Genomic DNA, 26,797 nt, shown 5'->3' on the forward strand with positions numbered 1-26,797 from the left:
GAGACGGGAGAGGGGGAGAACTGATTCCTTAGTTACGTCACATCTTTTGTCAATGCAGCCGCCATTTTAGGTGAGGGCAGGAGGGTGTCACCAGGACCGCTAGTTAGGCACCTGTTCTGGCTATACATTACTCCATGAGGAGTGTTACTACAACCAAATGACATGGAGCTAATGTATCACTGTTAGATTCCACAACATAAAGGAAGACTCACAGAATGAAGCTGAAGCTGGGAGTAGTTTTCTAGTCAAGATCATAGAAGAGTAAAGATGAGTGCAGCTATAGCATGCCTGAGTCTGATCGTACAGCATTCAAATACTAGTGACTGAAGAAGTGGGATGCAGCGCCAGCGAGTCCGGGAAAACAAAAGAAGATAGTGGATCACCTGAAAGTCAGTGATTTGAGGGACCCAAACCAGCCTGGCTTTACTGCCGCAGATCATGTCAGACTAATCGCATTGATTATGTCACAAAAGTGCTGGATGAAGGTGGTGCGGTGGATATTGCCTATCTGGACCTCAGCAAAGCTTTTCATACAGTTCCCCATAAGGAGCTGATAAAGAAGTTAGAGAAAATTACACTTAGGCCTAATTCACACATTCCATACGGAACACGGACATGGAATGTCTGTAATAAAGTTCCCCCGCCTGGGCAGCATCTGTCATAAGATGCTGGGAGAGGTGGAACTGAACTGGTATGCACTGCGCGGCTGCTTCATTACAGCACGGCACATATGCAGACTGTTCCATCGCTCCCAGCATCTTATCACAGATGCTGCCCAGGCGGGGGAACTCCATTACAGACATTCCATGTCCGTGTTCTGTGCAGAACACAAAATGTGTGAATGTGGCCTTAGGCTGAAATCACACACAATATTTTTTTATGGAAAACTACCACTGCAGTTTTTGTGTCCAAACCAGAAGATTATGCAACAGAAAAGAGTACAAATCCTCCGTTTATATTTTCCTTCGCATTTAAAACCACTTCTGGTTTTGTCACAAAAACTCCCGGCAGTTTTTTCAAAAAACTGCTGTGTGTGATTCCAGCCTTAACCCTTGGATAGTTCAGTGGATTTGTTGTTGGCTGAAGGAATGATATCATAAGGGGTGGTTGATGGTGGTGTATATTCCGAGCAGGGACTGGTTATAATGGTGGTGGCCACAAGGGTGTGTTCTGGGTCCTATTCTTTTTAACATTTTTGTAAGTGACATAGGAGATTTGTCTGTTTGCTGATGACACAAAAGTGTGCAATAGGGTTGATATTCCTGGAGGTGTCAGTAATATGGAAAACAGTTTAGGTTTACTAGATCAGTGGTCCAAACAATGGAAACTGCAGTTCAATGTTTCCAAATGTAAAATAATGCACTTGGGAAGGAGGAATTCTCTTTCCAAGTATCATATCAGCAAGTCAGTGCTAGCTAAGACTTAAAGGGGAACTCCAGGTAGAGGTTAAAAAAATAAAACTTCTGCAGAAGCATAAAGCATTACTTACCTTTCTATTCCAGTTTTGAAACTACCAAAAATCCATTTGTTTGGGGGGTTTTTTTTCTGTTTTGTGTTTCTGCACTTCCTGGTTTATCTGTTGTACACAGTACTACAGGTTCCAGAATGCAATGCTTTCCCTGAGCTGTTCATCACAGTCCTCCACCCTTGCTATTCCCAGGCCAAATCTGTTGCAGAACATCTAGGCTGTGTTCACACATTGCAGTTGCATTGTGTTACTGAATTATTTGCAGTAATTTATAATTTAATTATGGTCCCACCCACACAGCACGCTGTATTCTCTACCTATAACTCCACACTATATTCTCTACCTGTAACGCCACGCAGCACGCTGTATTCTCTAACTGTAACACTAATATCGGAAAAAATAAAGAACTTTTTGAATTTTTTTTCCTTTTCATTTTTACACTCATATTATGATCAAGCATCTGTTATTTTTGAAGTTAAGCCCCACAATAGGGCTGTGATCCTCTCTGCCGTTTAGCATCATTTACTTGTGTTACTGCATCATTTTTGTGAATACGCTGCAGTACTGCAATGGCACTCCAACATGTGTGAACACAGCCCTAATTTCACTGCACACTTCTCCACAATTAGAGAAATCAGTGCCACACCTGCTTCTGGCCAGTCAGAGAAAGTGGATCACTCAGGAGATTGGGGATCCAGCCAAGCCTCCTGGGACATCACGCCCTGTCTGCATCATCAGCCTGATCTCAGCAAACACACACAATGTGAGACAGAGGCATGGAAGATTTGTCTCCTAAGGTAGCATAGTAGAAGGAGCAGGAGACTATGTGGATTTGCACAAAGGCCATTTTTTTCACTTCCTGGATTTCTATCAGCTACCAGTGTGACAGCACCATACAGATACGGTAATACATCATATAGACACATAATATATATAACTTTTAATAGAAAACAAATTTTTCTTATCCGGAGTTGCACTTTAAGAGAAGGATTTAGAGGTAGTGATTTCTGACAGTCTTAAATAAGTCACCAATGCAACCAGGTGGTAGGAAACAAAGGCCCTTTTACAGGGGCCAATTATCATGCAACAAAATTATTCTAATTTAAGCAATAATCTTCTGGTGTAAACCTGGCAACCAACAAACTAACGGAAATTTTTTATATTATTAATCAGCCCTCAAAATTCTTGTTAACCCCTTAATGATCAAGCCAATTTTCATTTTTGTGCATTTTATTTTCATCACCTTGTGTTGAAAAGGCCATAGCTCTTAAATTTTTTCACCTACAAACCTACACAAGCCTTTATTTTCCGCAACACCAATTATACTTTGTTTCACAGAACCACATATTAAAAATTAGCTTATTAAATATTTTAAAATAGAGGAAAAACTCCAATACTACAAAAAGGCACATATAATCTCATAGGTATCTCGGATATTATTAATTTATATATTGTCTCGACGCGTTTCACCCAGTGTTACAAACTGGGTTCCTCAGGAGACTTATCAGACCACGGTAAGATAACCGGTTAACCCCTTAAGGACAGGGCCCATTTTCATTTTTGCGTTTCGGTTTTTCCATAGCACTTTTCCACCAAGAAACCCATATGAGCCTTTATTTTTTGCGCCACTAATTGTACTTTGCAATGACAGGCTGAATTTTTGCATTAAGTACACTACGAAACCAGAAAAAAAATTCATAGTGTGGTGAAATTGAAAAAAAAAAAAACGCATTTCTTTTATTTGGGGGAACTGTGTTTTTACGCCATTCGCCCTGGGGTAAAACTGACTTGTTATGCACGTTCCTCAAGTCGTTACCATTAAAACGATGTATAACTTATATTGTATCTGATGGCCTATAAAAAATTCAAACCATTGTTAACAAATATACGCTCCTTAAAATCGCTCCATTCCCAGGCTTATAACGCTTTTATCCTTTGGTGTATGGGGCTGTGTCAGATGTCATTTTTTGCGCCATGATGTGTTCTTTCTATCGGTACCTTGATTGCGCATATACAACTTTTTGATCGCTTTTTAGTACATTTTTTCTGGATTTGATGCGACCAAAAATGCGCAATTTTGCACTTTGGATTTTGCACTTTGCATTTTTTGCGCCGTTTACCGTGCGAGATCAGGAATGTGATTAATTAATAGTTCGGGTGATTACGCACGCGGCGATACCAAACATGTTTATTTATTTGTTTACTTTTATTTAAAACCTGGGAAAAGGGGGGTGATTCAGACTTTTATTGGGGGAGGGGGCTTTTTACTATAAACACTTTTTTTTTTTTACACATATCCTAGAAGCCCCCCTGGGGGACTTCTAGTATATATACTTTGATCTCTCATTGAGATCTCTGCAGCATACATATGCTGCAGAGATCAATGAGATAGGCACTCGTTTACTTCCGGCTGCTGCAGCCGGAAGTAAACAAGTGTCGAGCCGGGGACGGCGCCATCTTGGATGATTCCCCGGCCGGCAGCACACACGGAGATCGCTCCTCCGTGACAACGTCCCGGAGGAGCGATCTCCCCCACTAGACACCAGGGAAAGGTTGCCTCCGGTAATCGAAGGCAGCTGTCAACTTTGACAGCTGCCGCCGATTAGCTAATTAGCGGGCACGGCGATCAGACTGTGCCTGCTAATAGCGGCGGTCCCGGGCTACACGCGGCACCCGGGACCGCGGCCCCGCTTTGAAGTGCTAATGAGGACATATGACGTACCGGTACGTCATATGTCCTGAAGAGGTTAATGGGGTCAGGGTTATAGATATATATCAGATACAGAATATGGGTAACACCCTTGATTATGACCTCCGATAAAGCGCTTGGAGCATCACCAAAACAAAAAAAAAAAAGTGTAAAATATTTCCATATACTGTTCTATCCCCTCTGATTATCACAATATTTTCTACAGGGCTAACAGTCATTGTTTAGATTGTCATATTATAACAGATGAAGTACCGATGTAAACTCACCGCATTAGCCGCTGAGACCTGAGGCCAATCCCCCACAGTCAACACATTGATTGTAACTCAAGCAAAAATATCAGAGGAGAGACAGAATAAATCATAGCCCCATTTGGGACAACTCACGACCCCCACGTGTGTGTGCCAGCAGAGATGGTTCAATTATACTTTACAATGACTAAGAGGACTTAATTTCATAAAATATGCTGCTAAACCGGGGGGAAAAAAAAAAACAACTTGCAGCGAAATTGAAAAAAGCGTGTTTTTTTAAAAAGGTTTCGTGTTACAGCGTTCTCCCTATAGTAAAACTAGCATGTTGTCTATGCTCCAAGTCAGTATACTTACCTTAATTTTTGATCACTTAATTTTCTGAGATTTGATGGAACTAAAAATCTGCAATTTCACACTTTGACAGGTTATTGCGCTACACTGTTTACTGTGTATGATCAGGAATGTGATAAATAGTTTGGGTGATTATGCATGGGAAAAAAGGGGTGTGTGGTTATTTAAACTTTTATTAGGGGGAAGTTTTTTATTTTATTAAACACTTTTACTGTACACATTAAACTTTTCATCCCCCTGGAGGACTTTTATTATTATTGCACTAATCTCTCAGAGTTCAGTGCACTATACTAAGTACAGCACTGATCGATTAGATCAGTGCTGTAATACTCTTGGCTGCTGCAGGCCAGGTCTATGGATTGCCGAGCTAGGGTCAGCATACGAGATGAGTTTACAGTACAAACGAAGCAAAGTGTTTTGTTAGCTGGCAGTCGGCTTATCAGCGCCATGTTAAACTCAATGTTGCTTCCAGGTGCCTGGAAAAGCTGGACCCAGTCCTGGGAAACTGGGAGCAACACTGCCTTCTATGCAGCCAGCTAATAAGAAGATTGCCAAGCTAACAAAATGAATTATTTGTCCTGTACAATTCACTAGCCTTCATTGGTTACTTTACTAAACACAGCACTCAAACCCATTCCAGTAAGGTGAAGAGATCTCCCCTCTGCGATTGCATCACAGGGGAAAATCCCCCTCTAGACAGCAGCATTTAAAAAAGCTAATTAGCTGGGAGTAGCAATCGGCCACACCGGCTAGTACATGTAGTCGCTCATGTCTAATTAAAAGCAGTCTTGTCTTTGCTATACTTACCAATGCATTATGTCCTAAGATGTCAGTTTAGCTTCTCCGTGGTTACAGCCTATGACACAGAACATGCCTTGTCACTCAGTGGCATCCTGCTCTACAAACTTTGGCAGTCTAGCTTATTAAGAGCACAGTGATTTCATGTACAAGCCACTTTAGAAAGGCATCTGCCAAAATGTGTCCCAAAAGTGTACATATGTGGAACATGTAAGTTATGAATTCTATGGCATTGATGAGTGCTGGGATTCTTTTCTCATACCTGGGATTCTTTTCTCATACCTGCAAGTTTCTTAACCACACACACCACTGCCATTCAGAATGCCATCTCCTCTAGAACATTGTAAATAATCACAATTGCATACTTTCTATATAATGTATGAAGTTTCTTTATAAAATCTGGCCTGTAGTGCCATTTTTGGTCCGCCAGGCAATGCAGAGTTTGAATTACATCTGGCCCGCCATGGCTACAATATAAGGGACTATAGGGGAGGGCTGGCTACTATGAGACACTTGGGGGGCTGGCAACTATTTGGACACACTTGGGGGGCTGGCAACTATTTGGACACTATTGGGAGGGCTGGCTAATATGTGGGACAATTTTGGTTTGATTGGCTACTACATGGGGCAATATTGGGGGGGTGGCTATTACATGGGTTGGCATTTAATCATGTCATAGCAATTTATCATGTCATTTATCATAGTGCGTAGCACTGAGAGACTCACACCTCTGCCACATGCTGATCTGACAGTGCCAGGACGGCATTCACGCTTCAATAGTTATCAAGGATGGCCCACGACTGTCAAATTTTTTTAATTTTGGCCCATTGTGTATTGAGTTTGACACCCCTGCTCTAAATACTACACTCAATAGCAACATGTATTTTTTTGTAAATGGGTGCTAGTCACATTGGGAGTACCACTATTAGAGGCACCCAAAAAAAAAAAAAAAAAAAAAAAAAACACACGTTGATATTGAACAGTCGATATTGCCATGTGCACAAGCCAGATTAGTAGATCAAGATGAGTGAATTTACAGTACAAACGAAGCAAAGTGTTTTTTTAGCTGGCATTTGGCTTATCAGCGCTATGTTAAACTCAATGTTGCTCCAGTTGCCTGGGAAAGCTGGACCCAGTCCTGGGAAACTGAGCAACACTGCCTTTTAATGCAGCCAGCTAATAAGCAGATTGCCAAGCTAACAAAATGAATTATTTCTCCTGTAAAATTCACTAGCCTTCATTAGTAAAGTAACCCAACACAGCAATTACCAGGTGAATGTAGCCAGATGTTTCTGTTCAGTGTACACTAGGCTTCAAAAACTCTACTAAATGATTGGGATGCCAAGTGTCAGCACGCTAATCAGCAACCAATATCTGGAGAACCCATTTAAAGTGAGAAAATATATATGATTTTCTACACCGAATGCATGCCAGCTGCCTTACAAAAAGGCTGTGACATAGGATTGAAGAACCAGTAACAGAATGATGCACCACTTTTTTTTTTTTATTTGTACAAAACAGGATAAATACCCTTTTATCAATACATTACATGTTTTAGTAGGGTCTCAGTGTACAGTATTTAACAGGACTAATAGACCTTTATATCTGAACCATTTGTTAAAACATTGTTCTACAAGACATTACTATACAACAGTGTTATTTGAATGCCAACATTTAGGCTGCACCACGTGGCCAGTAGACAAGCTTTTCAGTATTCCTCTTCCTCCTCTTCATCTCCACCATTGCCAGACTCTGTCCCCACCTCTTCATAATCCTTTTCTAGAGCAGCCATATCCTCTCTAGCTTCAGAGAACTCTCCTTCCTCCATCCCCTCTCCTACATACCAGTGAACAAAAGCCCTCTTAGAATACATTAGGTCGAACTTATGGTCCAGCCTAGCCCAGGCCTCTGCAATTGCTGTTGTATTACTCAGCATACAGACCGCACGCTGAACTTTAGCCAAGTCTCCTCCAGGGACGACAGTGGGAGGCTGGTAGTTAATTCCCACCTTAAATCCTGTAGGACACCAGTCGACAAACTGGATTGACCTCCTGGTTTTAATAGCAGCTATTGCGGCATTTACATCTTTGGGCACCACATCACCTCTGTATAACAAGCAGCAAGCCATATATTTACCACGTCTGGGGTCACATTTGACCATTTGATTAGAGTATTCAAAGCAAGCATTAGTAATCTCTGGTACAGACAGTTGTTCATGGTAAGCCTTCTCTGCCGATATTATGGGGGAGTACGTTACTAGTGGGAAATGTATTCTCGGATAGGGCACCAAGTTAGTTTGGAACTCTGTTAAGTCAACATTCAATGCACCATCAAACCTCAAAGAGGCTGTAATAGAGGAAACTATTTGAGCAATTAATCGATTCAGGTTGGTATAAGACGGACGCTCAATGTCCAGGTTGCGGTTACAGATGTCATAAATTGCCTCATTGTCTACCATGAAAGCACAATCTGAATGCTCCAGAGTTGTGTGGGTTGTCAGAATGGAGTTATAAGGCTCTACAACTGCAGTAGAGATCCTAGGGGCAGGATATACTGAAAACTCAAGCTTTGACTTTTTACCATAGTCAACAGAAAGACGCTCCATCAATAGTGAAGTAAAGCCAGAGCCTGTGCCACCTCCAAAACTGTGAAATACCAAGAATCCTTGAAGGCCAGAGCATTGGTCTGCCTGCAAGAGAAAGCTTTATTAATATACAGTATGCCAGGATAACTACAAGATTTAGCACTCAAAGTGACCCAGTGCAGTATTTGTGGGATTCTACTCCATGACTACTGTAGCACTGATCTTGGCTTCCAACTATACTCAGTGACATTGTACATTTTGTTTTAAGGAGGGAGGTATCAATCAGAAGGCTAATGAACATATTGGCCACCTCTGCCTGGAACAGGCCAAAGCACTAGCAGAAGGTTCTGTGGATGCCACAATCAATATTGATTGCAGCACGCACAGAGCGCCCTGACAGGGCTCTGATCGACACAACCGCAGCATAGAACGGGGGTGTCAGTCATTTCCTAGGGCTGCTGGAGGGCAATACTTGCCTTCTATGGAAACCTTATGGTGCGTTTACACAGGCAGATTTATCTGACAGATTTTTTAAGCCAAAGCAAGAAACAGACCATGAACAGGGAACAAGTCATAAAGGAAAGACTGAAATTTCTTCTCTTTTCAAATCTATTCCTAGCTTTGGCTTCCAAAATCTGTCAGATAAGTCTGCCTGTGTAACCGCACCATTAGTCTCTGCTAATTAAGGGCTAGTTCACACGGAGCAAAACTGGCTGAATTCTCCCCCATAGAATCCCACCAGCTTCCTCGTCATACTGGCCACCTATGGGAGGCTCTCGTGCTTCCTCTCTCCATGCAGAAAAATGGACATGTCAATTCTTCCAAGAGGAGAGGTGTGGAGAGAGAGAGAGGAGGCTCACGAGCCTCCCATACATGGCCAGCATGACACGGAGGCTGGTGGGATTCTGCGGCGGAGAAATCCACTGCGGAATTCCTCCAGTTTTGCCTAATGACTCCATATTATATTAGTATAAAAACACTTTCCTATTAAAAGGGAACCTGTCACCCGGCATTACGGTGCAGAGCCCACTCGACTCCCCTGGTGGAGCACCGGATACAGTAGAGGATTATAATAGGGGCGTTTTGGGCGGCAGCCCGGTGCCCTTAGCTCCTGGGGGGCCCATGACCACCCAAAAAGACTTATACTTTCAGTGGTGTACTGTCTCCTGGCTCCAATTCTGCCATGATTTGCAAAAAAAAAAAAAAAAAAAAAAAAACACCACTTTTTTTATGGCAATTTTGCACAAATCAGGACATCATGACATTATCTATCCTGTACTATGAACGCCAGGCTAGTGCTGCCATAGTTACAGTGGGGTGGGGGGGCCCAGGCTTGGTGAACAGCCCGGGGCCTATGGTAAAGTTAATCCGCCCCTGACCGGATACTTACCCTTTCCTGCAAGTCCCGCTCTGCGTTGTAATGCCGGATGACAGGTTCCCTTTAAAGAGTTAATCACCCTCATTTTCCCATAAAAAAAGCAAAAAACAAACATCTCTCCACGTGTGGAACTGTCTAAGTTAAAACAAACCATTATTGATTCCACAGTGATTACAAGACACAGATTTTTGGTGATAACATCTATTAGAGAAAATGGGGTAAAAAGCTAAGATGTCCCATTCGCCCAAGTCTGGTAATGTTAAAAACAGATATAGTGCAAAAATAAGCCCTTATATCTCCACAGACTACGGGGGGGGGGGGGGAATAGATGTAAGGGTTTTGTGGAGGGAGAACAATTCTAACACGTTTCCTCAAGTTGTATGTAGTAGTGCATCTCCACCTACTGGAGAGTCAAGCAGCATCACCACAACTCAGACAAGTGTGATGCAGTTTTTATAAGAAAGGAGACATTTAGAGCTATTTGGATACCACATAAAAGTTGAGAACACAGATGTAAGATGTGAGGGGGTGCTTGAGTAAACTGTTTAGAGTGACTGGCCACTCCAATTCAGGTTCCAAACCGCTGAGACAGTCTGAGGTCAAGTCAAGGAGACATCAATTGAGCAAGGCGTATGTCAGGAAAAATAAAAATGTTGGTTTGTGCACAAATCTGCAGCTTTTGGAACCTGAACTGCAGCTAACAGACTCCCTTTAAAAAGGAAATGCTATTGCGGTACTAATCTGAATGTACTTGCCAGCTTTCGCACTTTGTCCAGCACTGAATCTATTAACTCCTTGCCAATTGTGTAGTGCCCACGAGCATAGTTGTTGGCAGCATCTTCTCTTCCTGTAATAAGCTGCTCTGGATGGAACAGGCATCTATACAGACCTGTTCTTGTCTCACCTAGAAAGTAAGAAGAATATTTACTTAGAGCCTTTAGCAAGTGTAAACTCACATGGGATGGAACTTGTAGTAACCTGCTAATGAAAAGTTTCCCATGTTAAACTACTAAAAAGGGAACCAATCAGCCTAATTGGGCTGATTAGGTTCCCTGGAGCACAGTATAAGGCTCCTGTGCAGATTGTGGCATGTACCGGCCGCAGAAGTAGCTTTATACCCAAGAAAATTAAGTTTAATCCCCCTGTGCGCTGCAGGGAGAGGCGCGGCAGGTACTCCTATGGGCGTCTCACCACCCATGTCTAGTCACTGCTCTCTCCCTATCAGCACGTCCTCCCTGTCAATCATCCCCACCGAGTGCGCTGCCAGGGAGAAAGCAGTGACTAGACATGGGCGGTGAGCTGCCTAGATGGCTACCTGCCGCACCTCTCCCTGCAGCGCACAGGGGGATTAAACTTCATTTTCTTGGGTATGAAACAGCTGCAATTGGTTCCCTTTAATGACTGCCGATATGCCTTTTTACAGTGGTCATTATGGACCCTTAAGGGGGAAAAAAAAACAAATGAATTAAAAAGGCATGTACCATTTTTTTTTGCACAGCAGGATACCTTTTCCGCGGCTCCACACTCTGTTCTAAAGCAAGCGTAGTACAGACCTGCCGGAAGCTCCATAGACTACATTGTAGTACAGTTACAACACAGCCTATGGAGCTTCCAGCAGGTCCGTACTACACTTGCTTTAGAATGGAGTACAGAGCCGTGGAACTTTTAACCGTCTGTTGTGTGAACAAAATGGTAGATACCTTTTTGCCTTCTTGCTTTATTTCTTGATGAATTGCATATAAGCGAACCCACAGCACAATCTGCATGTAGAATATGGATTTGCATTGAGATCCATGGTAAACCTTATTAATAAGAGTATATTATGTTCTCAATAGCTAAAACTGTTCCCTTCAAATTGTACGGTATACCATACCTATGACAGTTTCTTCCAAGTCAACAAACACAGCTCTCGGCACATGCTTTCCTGACCCAGTCTCACTGAAGAAGGTGCCAAATGAAGAGTCCACGTTTAGTGCGGTCTTTTCACCTGATATGACACCGTCTGGTTGGATTCCATGTTCTAAGCAATACAGCTCCCAGCAAGAGTTTCCCATCTGAACACCTGCCTGGCCTACATGGATAGAAATACATTCCCTCTGAAAAATAATTAGAAATGCCATTCCTTAGTATGGAAGCATTTATGCATTCGTTTACTACACCTACTGTAAGGATCAGTGTATTCACAAGACATCTGTGGTAGTTTGTTGCAACTCAAACCCTCACAGCAAAACTGACCATTTCATAGAAACTGCTGTAGTTAAATACACAAGCTAAGAAACGAGTAATGTAAACACCCTATGGCAGCTTTTACATTAGTACATTTGGCATCCATAGAATTTTTATCACAAAAAAATTATTAGCATGCGCTACCCACTATAATCTATGGAGAGGAAATAAGGTGGACGCATCCATATTGCACCTGTTTTTTCAGAGTGTAGGCCAATATCCTGCTCAGAAGACAGTGCGTCAGTACTTACTATACAGAAATATAGCTGCAATACTGTTGTCATTTTGGACTTATTTTAGGCATTATGGACATATAACCCAACTTTTTGGACTGCCAAAGAGGGACACTTGTGGTTCAGTCTAGGAAAATTTTACAGACATTTCTATACTATTTAATTCAAGGATGCAATCATACTAACAGGATCTGCGGCAGATTGATACATACATTTAGTTACACTGATATCTGCAGATACTGTATGTGTGATGCATCCTTAGGTCCCATTGACAAATCAATAAACCTGTATGTAATTGGGGACCCACGACTGCAGACAGGAGTACCAGTGTTTCAGTAACTGTCCACGGGGAAGGGGGCCATTCACATACATTACAAAGTTGTATAACTTTGTTATGTGTGTTATTTTGTGAATACTTGTTTAGCACCGCACTACCCCTTTAAATCTAATTCCTAGGTCAAAAAGAGGGACATGTAAGGGGCAAAGAGGGACAGAGGGACGTGGGTCAAAAGTAGGGACTGTCCCTCCAAAAGAGGGACACTTGGAGTTATGCTTAAGTACAGAAAAATTTGCATGACAGCCCTCCCTGGCCCTGCCCCTCAACAGCCATTAGAACAGGCCAGCCTAAAGGTCTAGGCCCCGTCCCCTCTAGGTCTGCCCATACCAATGGCCGCTGAGGGGGTGGGGCCAATGCATTGATAATGTCACGGGGTCAATAGTGTAGTTGTGGGCGTGGCTAAGTGGCACTTCAGCCGTGAAGCCCTGCCCAGATAGCACAATCTGCAGGATGATAAAAGATTACTTTTAACTGGAACAAGCACCATGACGTATGACATAAGATAAGGTATGAAAAGGTAAACAAAATTTACCCTTTACACCTGTGTAAAGAAGAAATAATGTATAAAGAGGGTGACTGTCACTTTAAGGGTACATTCACACTTACCGCATTCATGCTGCAATCAGTAGCTGTGGTGGGACAGTGCACCGATTGGCTGAGCGAGCCACCAGTGACCCAGGAGCCGGAGAAACAGGCAGGAAAAGCAATATCTTCACTCACAGAACGAAAACCTACTGCAAGAATGCAGATCCATAGGCCATAACAGTACCTTGTACCACAGCGGATTTTGCAGCGTGAACTCCGCAGTGAATGCAGCACATGTGAACCCGCCCTTAGGGTACAAACACACACCGTATACGCAGCAGATTTGATGCTGTGTTCAGTTATTTAGATCTAATCTGCTGCGTATGTTTGTACCCTAAAGGTTATAGCCAGGAACAACACACTGCACCACTCGTCCTCATTTGGTGTTGATATTGAAGATCAAAATCCTTTTACCAGTAGAGTTCCACAGAGCAGAGTTGTAATAACACAGAATCTGGGGATAAGGGTAGTGCTGTTTTTGGTTGAACAGCTATTTTTTTTCTAATTCTGGATAACCCTATTAAGGGTAGCTTCACACATACTGTATCGCTGCGTATTTATCGCTGCGTTTTTGGTGCGATTTTTACATGTGAGTTTTGATTTTCACATGAAAATAATGTGAAAAATCAAACTCACATGTAAAAATCGCACCAAACACAGCAATAAAAACGCAGCGATATGGTATGTGTGAAGCTACCATAAGCCTTAATACAAAAAAAATGCGCATTTCTCTTACATTCCAAGGAACGTTCACCAAGTACCACTAAAATCAAGTGTTACTACCTTAAACAAGATGATAAAAAGACAGAAAACATTAAAGGGCAGGATATACAGCAGCTGATAAGTATTTTTGTTTTTTTATATAGAAGTAAATTACAAAACATTTTTTCACTGGAGTTACCCTTTAACCCCTCTATAGTTGTAGACAAAATGTCATAGATAGTGATAAATACAATAGCAGTCTATTATACAACTAAAGAATATCCCTACATACCATGATTGCCTGGTTCTCAAAAGTCCCACAGCAGCCTACCAAGCTTAACAATCTATCAGAGTGATAGAGACATAATCAGGTGCTAGCACTACACCATGATTTATAGAGCCGCCTACTGAGGTCACCTGATGGACAAGACTGCACATTTAAAGAAACAGTGGGGCTGCAAGAGTTTCATAGCCTTATGTTCACACACAGTTTTCTTTCTCAGTATTTTACAACCAAAACCAGGAGTGGATTGAAAACACAGAAAGGCTATGTTCACACAATGTTGAAATTGAGTTAATGGCCGCCATTTAATGGCAAATAACAGCCTTTATTTCAAAACAACAGCAATAGTTTTAAAATAATGGTAATTATTTGCCATTAAATGGCAAAAATAATGTGTTGAAACATGGCCTTAATGTCCGGTCTGTGCACCCTCAGGCTATGTTATCATAACATCTTTTTTTTATTTCACAGCTATTGGATGGTCATCATTTTGGTGCCAAAACGCCCCCTATTTATGCAAATGACAGCTGTTTCTATGTGTCTGTTCAACGTGGGGTTTTGGCTAAAATACCAACTAAAATTGTGTGTGTAAACATTATACACAGTGTTTTTCAATTATAGTTTACTCTTTAAGTTTTATTTTACTGTATGCAAAAGTGTAGCCGACTTTTATAGGGTAAGGGCCCTATTCCCCCGGACGATTATCGTTTGCATAATCGTTAACGATAAACAATCCAAACGACTGCTATCACAAAAAAACTAAAATCGTTCACCCATTTACATGGAAAGATAATCGTTACTGATGATCGTTCTTGCGGTCGTCTTGTCGTCGCTATTGCGTTCTTCACTACTGCGAACGACCGAACGACTTCTTATTCAATGCGAACGATTTGCGAACGAGCAACGATAAAAATAGGTCCAGGTCTTATTAAACCATCAACGATTTCTCGTTCGATCGCTACTCGTTAACTGCTATTCAAACGTACGATTATCGTTTAGATTTGAACGTTTTAACGATAATCTGAACGATAATCTTCCGGTGGAATAGGGCTCTTTGTCAATCCTTTTTAAGATTTTAAGACATATATGTTAAAGGTGTTATCCAGCAAAAATCTTTTTTTTAGTTATATAGATTTGTAATTTACATCAATTTCAAAATCTCAAGTCTTCCCATACTTAACAGCTGCTGTATGTCCTGCATGAATTTTTTTTCTTTTTAGTCTGACACAGTGCTCTCTGCTGCCATCTCTGTCCAAGACAGGAACTGTCCACAGCAGCAACTAATCTTCATAGAAAACCTTTCCTGCTCTGGACAATTTCTGTCTTGGACAGGGGTGGCAGCAGAGAGCACTGTGTCAGACTGAAAAAAAAAACGTTTCCTGCAGGACATGCAGCAGCTGATAAGTATGGAAAGACTTAAGATTTTTAAATAGAAATAAATAGAATGTGACATGGTGACATTCTGGTGCTATGACACTGTTCAAATCCCACTAGCGACTAACGGACTTCTTCTTCGGCTGTCCTGCATCTGAATAGGCTAGAAGTCAGTGTTTTCAATGCATCTCTATGAAAGCACTTTCGTAGACATGCATTGAAGACACCTAGGGGGGCATGTATCAATGGGCGTACATTTTTTTTTTTTGGCGGAAAGTGGCGATTTGCGCATGATTTTATTTGCAAATGGCCGTTTTGCGAATAAAATATTCGCAAATCGCCACTTTCCGCTGCGTATGCCGGGGGGGCGGGGAGGGGGTGTGGAGGGTTCAGGACTGTGCAAATCTGTGTGAATGTGACCTTAAGTTTCACACAATGTATATAGTGTCTTTGTGCAAATAACGCCTGTTATTTAAAAAAAAATTAAAGACGACTATCATTTTTACATAGTGTGAACCTAGCCTAAGGTCGGGTTTAATGTGCAAATACGGCCGTTGTTATGAAATACGGCCGTGTTTTTTACGTAGTGTTAACATAGCCTAAGGCTTCATTCACATGTCTTGTAGAATTGTCTGTAAATGGACAATTTTAGTGTGCAGCTATGCACACAATTTGTGCCGCAACCCCCACAGGATCCACTCCTTGAAAAAATAGGACATGTCCTAGAGTGGATCGTGGTGACGATCCACCCCTTCCCCTCCGCCGTCTGGCAGCAGAGATGACAGGAGTGCATAATGTGCGCTCCTGTCATCGCCTTTGACTACTCACCTACTCCCCCGTGCTGGCCGGCTTACATGTTCACCAGCAGTGGCATGGACTATGCTGCCTTTTTCTCCCGGCAGCGTAGTCCAGGCCACTTCCGGTGAGCGTGTGTAGGGGAGTAGAAGAGTAGTCAGATGCGATGACAGGAGCGCACATTATGTGCTCCTGTCATCTCTGCTGCCGGGCGGCAGTGGGGGTTTCTGCACTGCTAGAGGATCCATGCCGCAATTCTCCTACGGACTAAGGCACAGTCGTGTGAATGAGGCCTAAGGGCACTATTATGCAAAAATCTTAGTAAAAAGGAACACTGTATAACCAGTCTTCATAATCTGCTGAAGAGTGTTTATTTACATATGGTGAATATTTTACATACAAAACAAGGCAAAATTATATACACATATGTACGAAAAACGGTATACTACAATTTCCCTACCTATGCTTAATATGGGCGTCCCCACAGTTCCAAGTTCAGGGGTTGTCCCTACACTAGGCAGGATAAAATGTTCGTCTGCGCAGGTAAGTGATGATGCATTTAGATAGGTAAGTTTTCAGCACTTAATGGTAATACATGCTCATATATACACAATCACAGGGGCGCCGCAATCATGAGGCGACCTGAATCGTCTGCCTCAGGCGGCGCCACTAGCTGTCACCATGGGGGCGGCATTCAGTGGCAGATTATAATATGAGCGGTTCGGCGGCCGCCCACATTATAATCCGCCACTGACTGTACCATGTACTGGAGCCCCCCCGCCCCCGGGCAGTATCTGTAATGAGATGCTGTGAGCGGGGGGGACTGTATTCATAAGCGCCGCGCTGTACTAAATCAGCCGCGCCGTGCTGATACTACAGTGCGGCGCTTATGAATACAGTCCCCCCCGCTCCCAGCATCTCATTACAGATACTGCCCGGGGGCGGGGGGGCTCCAGTACATGCATTCCACGTCCGTGATCCGTCAGGATCACGGAACGTGGGAATGCAGCCTTTAGTCCCCCGGGTGATGCGCGGCTGCCGGAGGTGTCCCATCCTGTCTCCGGCAGCGCGCGCATCAGAGAGATCCCCGTGCGCCGGAAGTCACAGCCGCAGGCGCATGGCGAGATCTGTGATGCGCGCGCTGCCGGGGACAGGACGGGACACCTCCGGCAGCCGCGCATCACCCGGGACAAGACCAGAGAGGCTCGACGGGGGAACGGAGGGCAGGTGAGTTGTGTGCTGTTTTTTGTTTTATCTGCTGTGCAGGGGGGGGGGGGGGGGGGGGGGGGGGGAGAGGGGGACCATCTATAAGGGAGGGGGGAAAGAGGGGGACGATCTATAAGGGAGGGGGAAAGAGGGGGACGATCTATAAGGGGAAACCATCTATAAGGGAGGGGGAGAGGGAAGAGGGGGACTATCTATAGGGGGGAGAAGGGGACCATCTATAAGGGAGGGGGGAAAGAGGGGTACCATCTATAAGGGGGGGGACGATCTATAAGGGAGGGGGAGAGGGAAGAGGGGGACTATCTATAGGGGGGGGAAGGGGACCATCTATAAGGGAGGGGGGAAAGAGGGGGACCATCTATAAGGGAGGGGGACGATCTATAAGGGGGGGGGACCATCTATAAGGGAGAGGGAAGAGGGGGACCATCTATAGGGGGGGGAAGGGGACCATCTATAAGGGAGGGGGGAAAGAGGGGGACCATCTATAAGGGGGGGGCCATCTATAAGGGAGGGGGGAAAGAGGGGGACCATCTATAAGGGGGGGCCATCTATAAGGGGGGGGGGGCCATCTATAAGGGAGGGGGAGAGGGAAGAGGGGGACTATCTATAGGGGGGGGAAGGGGACCATCTATAAGGGAGGGGGGAAAGAGGGGGACCATCTATAAGGGAGGGGGACGATCTATAAGGGGGGGGGACCATCTATAAGGGAGGGGGAGAGGGAAGAGGGGGACCATCTATAGGGGGGGGAAGGGGACCATCTATAAGGGAGGGGGGAAAGAGGGGGACCATCTATAAGGGAGGGGGGAAAGAGGGGGACCATCTATAAGGGGAGGCCATCTATAAGGGTGGGGGGAAAGAGGGGGACCATCTATAAGGGGGGACCATCTATAAGGGAGGGGGGACCGTCTATAAGGGGGGGAAGAGGGGGACCATGTATAAGGGGGGGAGGGGGAGAGGGAAGAGGGGGACCATCTATAAGGGAGGGGGGAGAGGGGGACCATGTATAAGGGGGGGAGGGGGACCATCTATAAGGGGGGGAAGAGGGGGACCATCTATAAGGGGGGAAGAGGGGGACCATCTCCTAAAAGATCAGCACCCTCCTCTCCTGACATCCTCTGTGCTGCTGGGACTTCTCCTATAGGATTAGCACCCTCCTCTCCTGACATCCTCTGTGCTGCTGGGACCTCTCCTATAGGATTAGCACCCTCATCTCCTGACATCCTCTGTGCTGCTGGGACCTCTCCTATAGGATTAGCCCCCTCCTCTCCTGACATCCTCTGTGCTGCTGGGACCTCTCCTATAAAGTCAGCCCCCTCCTCTCCTGACATCCTCTGTGCAGCAAGGGACCAAACATTATGTTTATTGGGGACAGCAGTGGGGGGGGGGGCAGTAGTGGATTATAATGTGGGCGGATTGACCGGGGGGGGGGGGGGGGGGGGGCGTCATTCTATAGTTCGCCTCGGGCAGCAGAGAGGCTAGAATCACCCCTGCACAATCATACATATCAGGCAGGGAGTTGTAGTTAACCAAAAGGGCCCTATTATACACACAGATTATCTGACAGCTTTTTTTAATCCAAAGCCAGGAATGGATTTGAAAAGAGGAGGAATCTCAGTCTTTCCTTTATTACCTGTTCACTGTTTATAGTCCATTCCTGGCTTTGGCTCAAAAAAATCTGCCAGATAATCTGTTGGTGTAATAGGGCCCTAAGGCTATGCTCCCACTACATAAAAATGACGTCCATGATGTCCCTCATTTTAGCACTAAAAGATGGTTGTCTATTGGTAATGATGGCCCAAATTGTTATTTGCAGCTGTCCTTTTAATGTTGACCTGTTGACTGTTCTTGTTTTCTGCGATGGAGGCTCTGAATGGAGATTTTGACTCAGTGTGGATCTAGCCTAATGTATGACAGACTCTGTGACCAAGCCTTACAATCAAAGTTTTCACTGTCAAAAAGCCCAAACCATGGTGAATATTTAAATGTTTTCATATAAATGGTCTGGGCCCTTTAAGCATCTGAGCCCTCCCACTTGCCACACCTGGAAGAGTTTAATTTGGGCCAAGTACTATATTGTTTGGTTTGGAGCTGGCAGGTAGTGGTCTCTTTGTTCATCCTCTGTGCACTTGTTTGTTACAGCTTTAAAACATGGTAAGTTGGAATGCTTGCATTGATTTCCATAGTGGTTTATAAGAGGTTTGTATAGAATGCTTATGTTTGTAGATCTTATTTCTACAGGGCCTAGCTTTTATTTTGTACTGTTGTTTATAAAGCTTGTTTGCTTCCTAACCTATTGGCATAATGTCTGAGCAGACTGAATATATACATAAATATATATCAGGGCAGTTTCAGGGCCCCTCTATGATAGGGTTCCATTGATTCTAATGGACTCGCGTCATGGAGGGTCTGGAGTTTCTTCCCACTAAGGGTGGGTCAGCCTCCCTCCAGTGCTTCAGCCTGGGCCTGGTGGTACAGTCACTTTAAAACAAGTCAAAATGAGGCTTGAAAAATACAAAAACCATCTTGATGTGCACCTACCATAGTTCATAAAACAAAGCCACCAAGTGATGATAAAAAGTGTTGAGTGAACATGAGAACATTGTTTGGCTGAGTGGCTGAACCCAAACACTCCACATTCAACTCCCGGCGTCTGGAGGAATTGGATGTTTCCCTTGGGAAAACATGGATACAGCTATAGGCATTTTTATGGCTGCTGATACTCCTTTTTACTGTGGCTTGGTGTAGTTTACTTGGTGGGTGCCTACTGTATCTTACAGCCTGCAACTATTGGGAGCAGACTTCAGTCTGATCCTAGCAGTTTAACCCTCCACATGCTGCAGTTGTGGCAGTGTAGAGTGAACTGTATGAGCGGTCTATTGAGCCTGTAAGGCAAGATTTACATGTCCGTCGTGTGATATACAGGCAGCTTACGGACCTTACATCACGGACTAAACTCTTCAACTCTTATGGGATTCCCTGCATCATAATTCATTATAATGCAGTGAGCTCCAAAACGGTTAAAGCTTTATGCTACTGTACTGACGCAGCCTTGTCAGTTCAGCTGTGGAGGGCTTGAGCTGTTACAGAGATCACTGCATCATAATGTATGAGTTTGAGTTCAGTCTGTGATATACAGTCAGCTTACGGATCATATATCACAGACTGAACACAGACATGTGACTCTTGCCTTGGTGTAAAATAAGTTTTGCTTTGTTACTATAGATTTGCTCATCTCTAGAATCTTAGAAGGTGAATTATAAACATGACAAATTGCAGTTTGCTGAAATGGGTCACTAATTAGAACAAAAAATGTAAGGTAAAAAAAGTTTAGGTCATTGGACCTGTGGTTAGGTAGAACTGTCTAAATGAGCCTTATGTGTTTTTTTTTTTTTCATAAGAAGCAAATGTGTGCTTTCCTTGGGCTAGGGCTTTATTGTCCCCAAACATTGAAGCTCTGTTTATCCTTAAAGTGACTGTACCACCAGGCCCAGACTGAAGCACTGGAGGCGGGCCAACCCACCCTTAGTGGGAGGAAACTCTCGCCCCTCTATGATAGGGTTTCAGTGATTCTAATGGAGTCACGTCATGGAGGGGCTGGAGTTTCTTCCCACTAAGGGTGGGTCGGCCCGCCTCCAGTGCTTCAGCCTGGGACTGGTGGTACAGTCACTTTAAGCTATGCCTAATGTGCCTATTAGAGATGAGCGAACCTCAAGCATGCTCGAGTCCATCCGAACCCGAACTTTTGGCATTTGATAAGCGGTGGCTGCTGAACTTGGATAAAGCCCTAAGGCTATGTGGAAATCATAGATATAGTCATTGGCTGTATCAATGTTTGGCTGTATCAATGTCTTCCAGACAACCTTAGAGCTTTATCCACGTTCAGCAGCCCCAGCTAATCACATACCGAACGTTCGGGTTCGGATGGACTCGAACCCGATTCGCTCATCTCTAGTGCCCATCACATAGATTTCATGTGTCCTTTTGTCGCATGTTTAAATGGGTTATGCAGAAATTAAGTAGACAAAGCTACTTTCTTGCAAAAACCAGCTTTATTCACTTCATTTGAACTGATCTGTAAAACCACACCCAAACTAAGGTCAAGAGTGGTGCTGTTTTTAGAAGAAAGCGGCCATATTCTTCTAATCCTGGACAACCCTTTTAAGTCAATTTCTGTGGCTTTGTGTGTGTGCTTTATGTATCTGTGAAATTTAAAGGGATTAAATGTGGGTCCACCCTATCTTGCACTTGAAATCTTCCCAGCCTCCCACTGGGCTTTTTTTTTTTTTTTTTTTTTTTTTTTTTTTTTTTTTTTTTTCGGTATAAAAGGTGCAAAAGCAGGAGAGTTTGCACAGCTCCTATTGACTTTTCTGCAAATGGTGTAGCTCTCAGCGACAGTATGACTTTGTAACCACCTATTGGATAGGGAACACCCCTTTATAAGTTGTAAGCTCTGTTCATAAGGTTCTATACAAAAGCAATTTCAAGATTCTTAAAGGAACGATTAGCAGGTTAGACGAATCTAAGCTGCTGATGGCCCCCTATTGTGCACCGGCCATTGAGGAGGAAGGTATGTCTCTTACACTCCTCCTCAGCGCCATTCCTGTTCTGTTAGCAGTTTACTCCTCAGTCCAGCACGCTGTTGGCACTGTCCCGCCCCCATAGCACCTATCTAGCCAGCTCCTTCTAAATAAAAGGCATTCCTTTCGCCTTGGTGCCCACGAGCGCAATAGAGGACTGTCAGCAGGTAATTCCCCCTGTAATAGAATTTGTTTTTTCTCCAGAGGGAATGCATCTCTATACATATTGGCCAAGCGGGAGTGCAGATGGGCAATGCTTGCTGGGAGCTTTACTGTCTAGAGCATGGAATCCAGCCAGATGGAATTATTCCTAAGGATAGGAATATTGCAGATGCATCTTTTGGTACTTTCTTCTTTGAAACTGGATCAGGAAAACATGTGCCCCGAGCAGTACTTGTTGACTTGGAACCAAGTGTTATTGGTAAGATGCATATGTAGGATATTGGGATAATTTCCTATTTATTTGGAAAGGGGGAGGGGCTACAATAAGGAAAATATCACTACTTAATATATCTTTTCTTTTTTTGTGTCCCCCCCCCCCCCCCTTAATTTTTTTTATTTTTTTTTTATTTTTTTTATTTTGGGTGAGAGGCTTAAAGAGGTACTCTGGCTAAAAAAGTGCTCAAAAGAACTGATCTATTTAAAGCGACTCTGTACCCACAATCTGTCCAACCCCCCCAAACCACTTGTACCTTCGGATAGCTGCTTTTAATCCAAGATCTGTCCTGGCGTCCGTTCAGCAGGTGATGCAGTTATTGTCCTAAACAACTTTTAAACTTGCAGCCCTGTGCCCAATGGGCGTGGCTTCAAATATCTGTGCCCTAACTTTGCACCGTCCCTCGTCCCCACCCTCACCATCATTAGGAATGCCAATGGAACATTTTCTGCATGCTGAACATTGCACAGGTGCCTTAACGATCCAGCCCATGTGCCGGGCTAAACAGGTGGGGAATAAGAGACAATCTGACTGGAGCATTCCTAATGAGGAGAGTGAGAGTGTGCCAAGCGGTTTGGGGTGGTCAGATTGTGGGTACAAAGTCGCTTTAAAAACTTCAAGTACTTATGTACTTATTTGCTGATTTATGTACTGCAGGACATAAGTCTGACACAGTGCTCTTTGTTGCTACCTCTGTCTGTGAAAGCAACTGACTACAAATCCATATAGAAAACCTCTTCTGCTTTGGACCGTTCCTGACACAGAGCTGGCAACAGAGGGCAATATGTCAGACTGGAAGACTGGAAAAAATACAGCACTTTTTGCAAGACATACAGCAGCTGAGTACTGGAAGTTGGACTTTTAATTAGGGGCGGAGCTAGAAATATATATATATTTATAATATATATTTTTTATTATTATATTTCATTTCATTCTCTGTGATGTTCCTGGCTGCAGCCACAAGAATGATGCAGAGCAGAAAGCCAATGGCTATGACAGTCCACTGTTTCTACCTACAGGGGCCCATTAGGAGCCCTTATGATTAAATACAAAGGTGCAGGAGCAGACTACCTTCTGCATAAAGGGGAACTCCTGGTAGAGGTTAAAAAATATGCAGAAACATATAGCATTACTTGCCTATCTATTCCAGTTTAAATACCAAAAATCCGTTTGTTTTGTTCTGTATTTTTTTTTTTTTCTGCACTTTTTGGTAAGCAGTTCCCAGAATGCAGACATACTTGTCAGACTCCAGTCTATGGTCAGGTGGATTCTGCCATCTGCCAAATGATTGGACATGTCAATTCTTTGGATGAATGATGGAATCCACCTGACCAAAGAATGGAGTCTGTAGGACAGATGGAGATGCGAGTTGTGGGAACTTCTCTGCAGATTCCTCAGTGTGAACAAACCCTTACGGGGTAAAGTTCTGTTTTTATATTTTTTGACATGACACAATGCAATTTATTCTTGAAAACATGCTCTAGGTGAGATCAGATCTGGACCATACCGCACACTGTTCCATCCAGAACAGCTCATTACTGGCAAAGAAGATGCTGCCAATAATTATGCCAGAGGTCACTATACCATTGGAAAGGAGATTGTTGATGGTGTGTTAGACAGACTACGAAAAATGGTAAGTTATTAGTATTGTAAGGAAACCTGTTTCTCTGCTGCTGTTATACCCTATTTGCCCTGCCTGTGAGGGTTTACCATCTTTAATCCCTTGCAGCAAAATGACATTCCGGGCATGCCATGATGTGCAGGGGCTCTATGAAGCAAGCTCGGGAGCTGAGCTCACTTCATAGTGAGGACTGGCTGCTTCATATATTCTTCCCGTGTTTGTGTGGGTTTCCTTTGGGTACTACGGCTTTCTCCTACAACCAAGAACATACAGATAGGCGAATTTAGATTGTGAACCCTAATGGGGATTGCAATCAGTTGGTACTATACAAATAATTATTATTTTACACTAAGTTTTTAAAAATGACATAGACCCTACCCCAAAAAGTTCAAATTGGACCATTTCCTATTTTAAAACACACAAATATATTTTGTTACATCAGATAATTACGCACGCTATGATAGTGTTCCCGAACCAGCACTGTGGTTGGAAAAATAAACACACTGGTTCTTAAAAGGCAAGGAGGAAAAAACGAAAATTGAAAAATTGAAAAACGACCTGGTCCATTAAGGCCAAAATAGGCAGCAGAGGCAAGGGGTTAAAGGAAAGGGATTTGTCGTTTAATCTAGGTAAACTAACTTTTGTCTTTTTGTTTATGCAGGCAGACCAATGCTCCGGCCTTCAAGGGTTTCTAATATTTCACAGTTTTGGAGGTGGCACGGGCTCTGGTTTCACTTCCCTGCTGATGGAACGTTTATCTGTTGACTATGGAAAGAAGTCAAAGCTTGAGTTCTCTGTCTATCCTGCTCCACAAATTTCTACTGCAGTTGTAGAGCCTTATAACTCCATTCTGACAACCCACACAACTCTGGAGCATTCAGATTGTGCTTTCATGGTAGACAATGAGGCAATTTATGACATCTGTAACCGCAACCTGGACATTGAGCGTCCGTCTTATACCAACCTGAATCGGTTAATAGGGCAGATAGTTTCCTCTATTACAGCCTCTTTGAGGTTTGATGGTGCATTGAATGTTGACTTAACAGAGTTCCAAACTAACTTGGTGCCCTATCCGAGAATACATTTCCCACTAGTAACGTACTCCCCCATAATATCGGCAGAGAAGGCTTACCATGAACAACTGTCTGTACCAGAGATTACTAATGCTTGCTTTGAATACTCAAATCAAATGGTCAAATGTGACCCCAGACGTGGTAAATATATGGCTTGCTGCTTGTTATACAGAGGTGATGTGGTGCCCAAAGATGTAAATGCCGCAATAGCTGCTATTAAAACCAGGAGGTCAATCCAGTTTGTCGACTGGTGTCCTACAGGATTTAAGGTGGGAATTAACTACCAGCCTCCCACTGTCGTCCCTGGAGGAGACTTGGCTAAAGTTCAGCGTGCGGTCTGTATGCTGAGTAATACAACAGCAATTGCAGAGGCCTGGGCTAGGCTGGACCATAAGTTTGACCTAATGTATTCTAAGAGGGCTTTTGTTCACTGGTATGTAGGAGAGGGGATGGAGGAAGGAGAGTTCTCTGAAGCTAGAGAGGATATGGCTGCTCTAGAAAAGGATTATGAAGAGGTGGGGACAGAGTCTGGCAATGGTGGAGATGAAGAGGATGATGAATACTGAAATTTAATATGCAATTAAAACATAAATTTTGCAAACAAGGTTGGAATTTAATCACTGGCTAGGTATTCCAATGTTTTAAAGTCAATTTAGTAGTTGAGAATTGAAAACCAGTGTGCCTATCTGCTCTGTACATATGTAATGTTAAAAGATGCTAATAAAAAAAATCATATCTATGCTCTGTATCATTCTAAAAGATGCTTCATGAAACCTAGTTCTGTAAAACATTGTGGGGGTCTTAATATCTTGATCAAAGGAGAATTTGAGAGTGTAGAGAGGGAAAACATTTCTTGGGAAATTCTTCCTCAAGATGTATCCAATCTTTAGTTTAAAAATAGTTAAATTAAATGGGAGGATGGGTTGTATGTAGGGATGAGCGAATTTAAAGTTCTAAGGAAGCTAAGTGCTTAACTAGGCTTGACCATCGGCTTGTCAGCCAGCTGTCTTTGTACGCAGTGCTTGTAAAAGTCTGCTGACAAGCCAATGGCTTAGCCTAGGGAAGTGCTACAGTAATTGGTCCATCTGCTTTTATCCCTTTGCTCCATCGCAGATGTGTACATACCCACGTGACTTCGGTCAGTCACTGGTCTTGACAGTGTGGTATCCCAACACGGGTGGCTCTGTTTTAAACATCCCTGGCAAAAGCCTTGTACTTCGAAAGTAAAGTGATAATGAAGTATTGTATAAGTTTTGCCACTAGATGTCGCTATGTATATATTGCACAGCTGTAGTCACCTATGGGTTACTATATTGTACTTTGGGATCCTTTATACCAATGAGAGATGCTGTTCTTTCTTTGCCTATCCCTGTCCTTTTTTTTTTTTTTTTTTTTTTTTTTCTCTCCACCACCATTTAGAGGTTGTTACGTATACCATGCAGGAAGTAGTCACATGTGGAGAAGTGTAGTTCAGTTCTGATTCTCTGAGGAGTAGTGCACACAGATCAGGCATCCCTGCTGAACTTAGCTAGGAGCCCGGCTCTACCGGGTTCCCTGTCCGGGACAGACCAGCTGTAGTGTACAGACATGTATGGAGAACAGAGACTTTCTTTCTTAAAGCAACACTTCCACTAACGATGCAGTGCTAAACACTAAAGAGAGGACAAGTCAGAGGACACCCCAAGCTACGCAGTTAACACATCTACACAGTGCAGGACAGTATTCTAGACAGAGGAACTGATCCAGATAGAGCAAGGCAGCAAAGGGCCTATGTACTCTCGCAGCGCAGGTGAC

At 43.5% G+C, this 26,797-nt stretch overlaps 2 protein-coding genes across 3 annotated transcripts; one reads left to right on the forward strand and one right to left on the reverse strand.

Annotated features, from left to right (window-relative positions):
- On the forward strand, positions 1–25,689 carry LOC138776985 (tubulin alpha-1D chain-like). Of its 2 annotated transcripts, none has more exons than XM_069956212.1 (4): positions 1–70; positions 22,078–22,294; positions 23,794–23,942; positions 24,592–25,689. In XM_069956212.1, the coding sequence occupies exons 2-4, from the start codon at positions 22,120–22,122 to the stop codon at positions 25,567–25,569; spliced, it is 1,302 nt and encodes a 433-aa protein (XP_069812313.1). In that variant the 5' UTR covers positions 1–70; positions 22,078–22,119; the 3' UTR covers positions 25,570–25,689. The 2 variants fall into 2 exon arrangements, with proteins under 2 accessions (XP_069812313.1, XP_069812312.1); XM_069956211.1 differs by lacking the exon at positions 1–70 and adding an exon at positions 367–389.
- Positions 7,284–11,591, reverse strand: LOC138776969 (tubulin alpha-1B chain-like). The gene is made up of 3 exons (XM_069956210.1): positions 11,411–11,591; positions 10,293–10,441; positions 7,284–8,264 (listed from the first exon to the last, which is right to left on the reverse strand). Exons 1-3 carry the CDS (start codon positions 11,589–11,591, stop codon positions 7,284–7,286), a joined length of 1,311 nt encoding a protein of 436 aa, XP_069812311.1.
- Positions 25,690–26,797: the final 1,108 nt, after the last annotated feature.

Source organism: Dendropsophus ebraccatus, chromosome 1 (genome assembly GCF_027789765.1).
Source record: "Dendropsophus ebraccatus isolate aDenEbr1 chromosome 1, aDenEbr1.pat, whole genome shotgun sequence".
In the NCBI taxonomy this organism is placed as follows: Eukaryota; Metazoa; Chordata; class Amphibia; order Anura; family Hylidae; genus Dendropsophus; species Dendropsophus ebraccatus.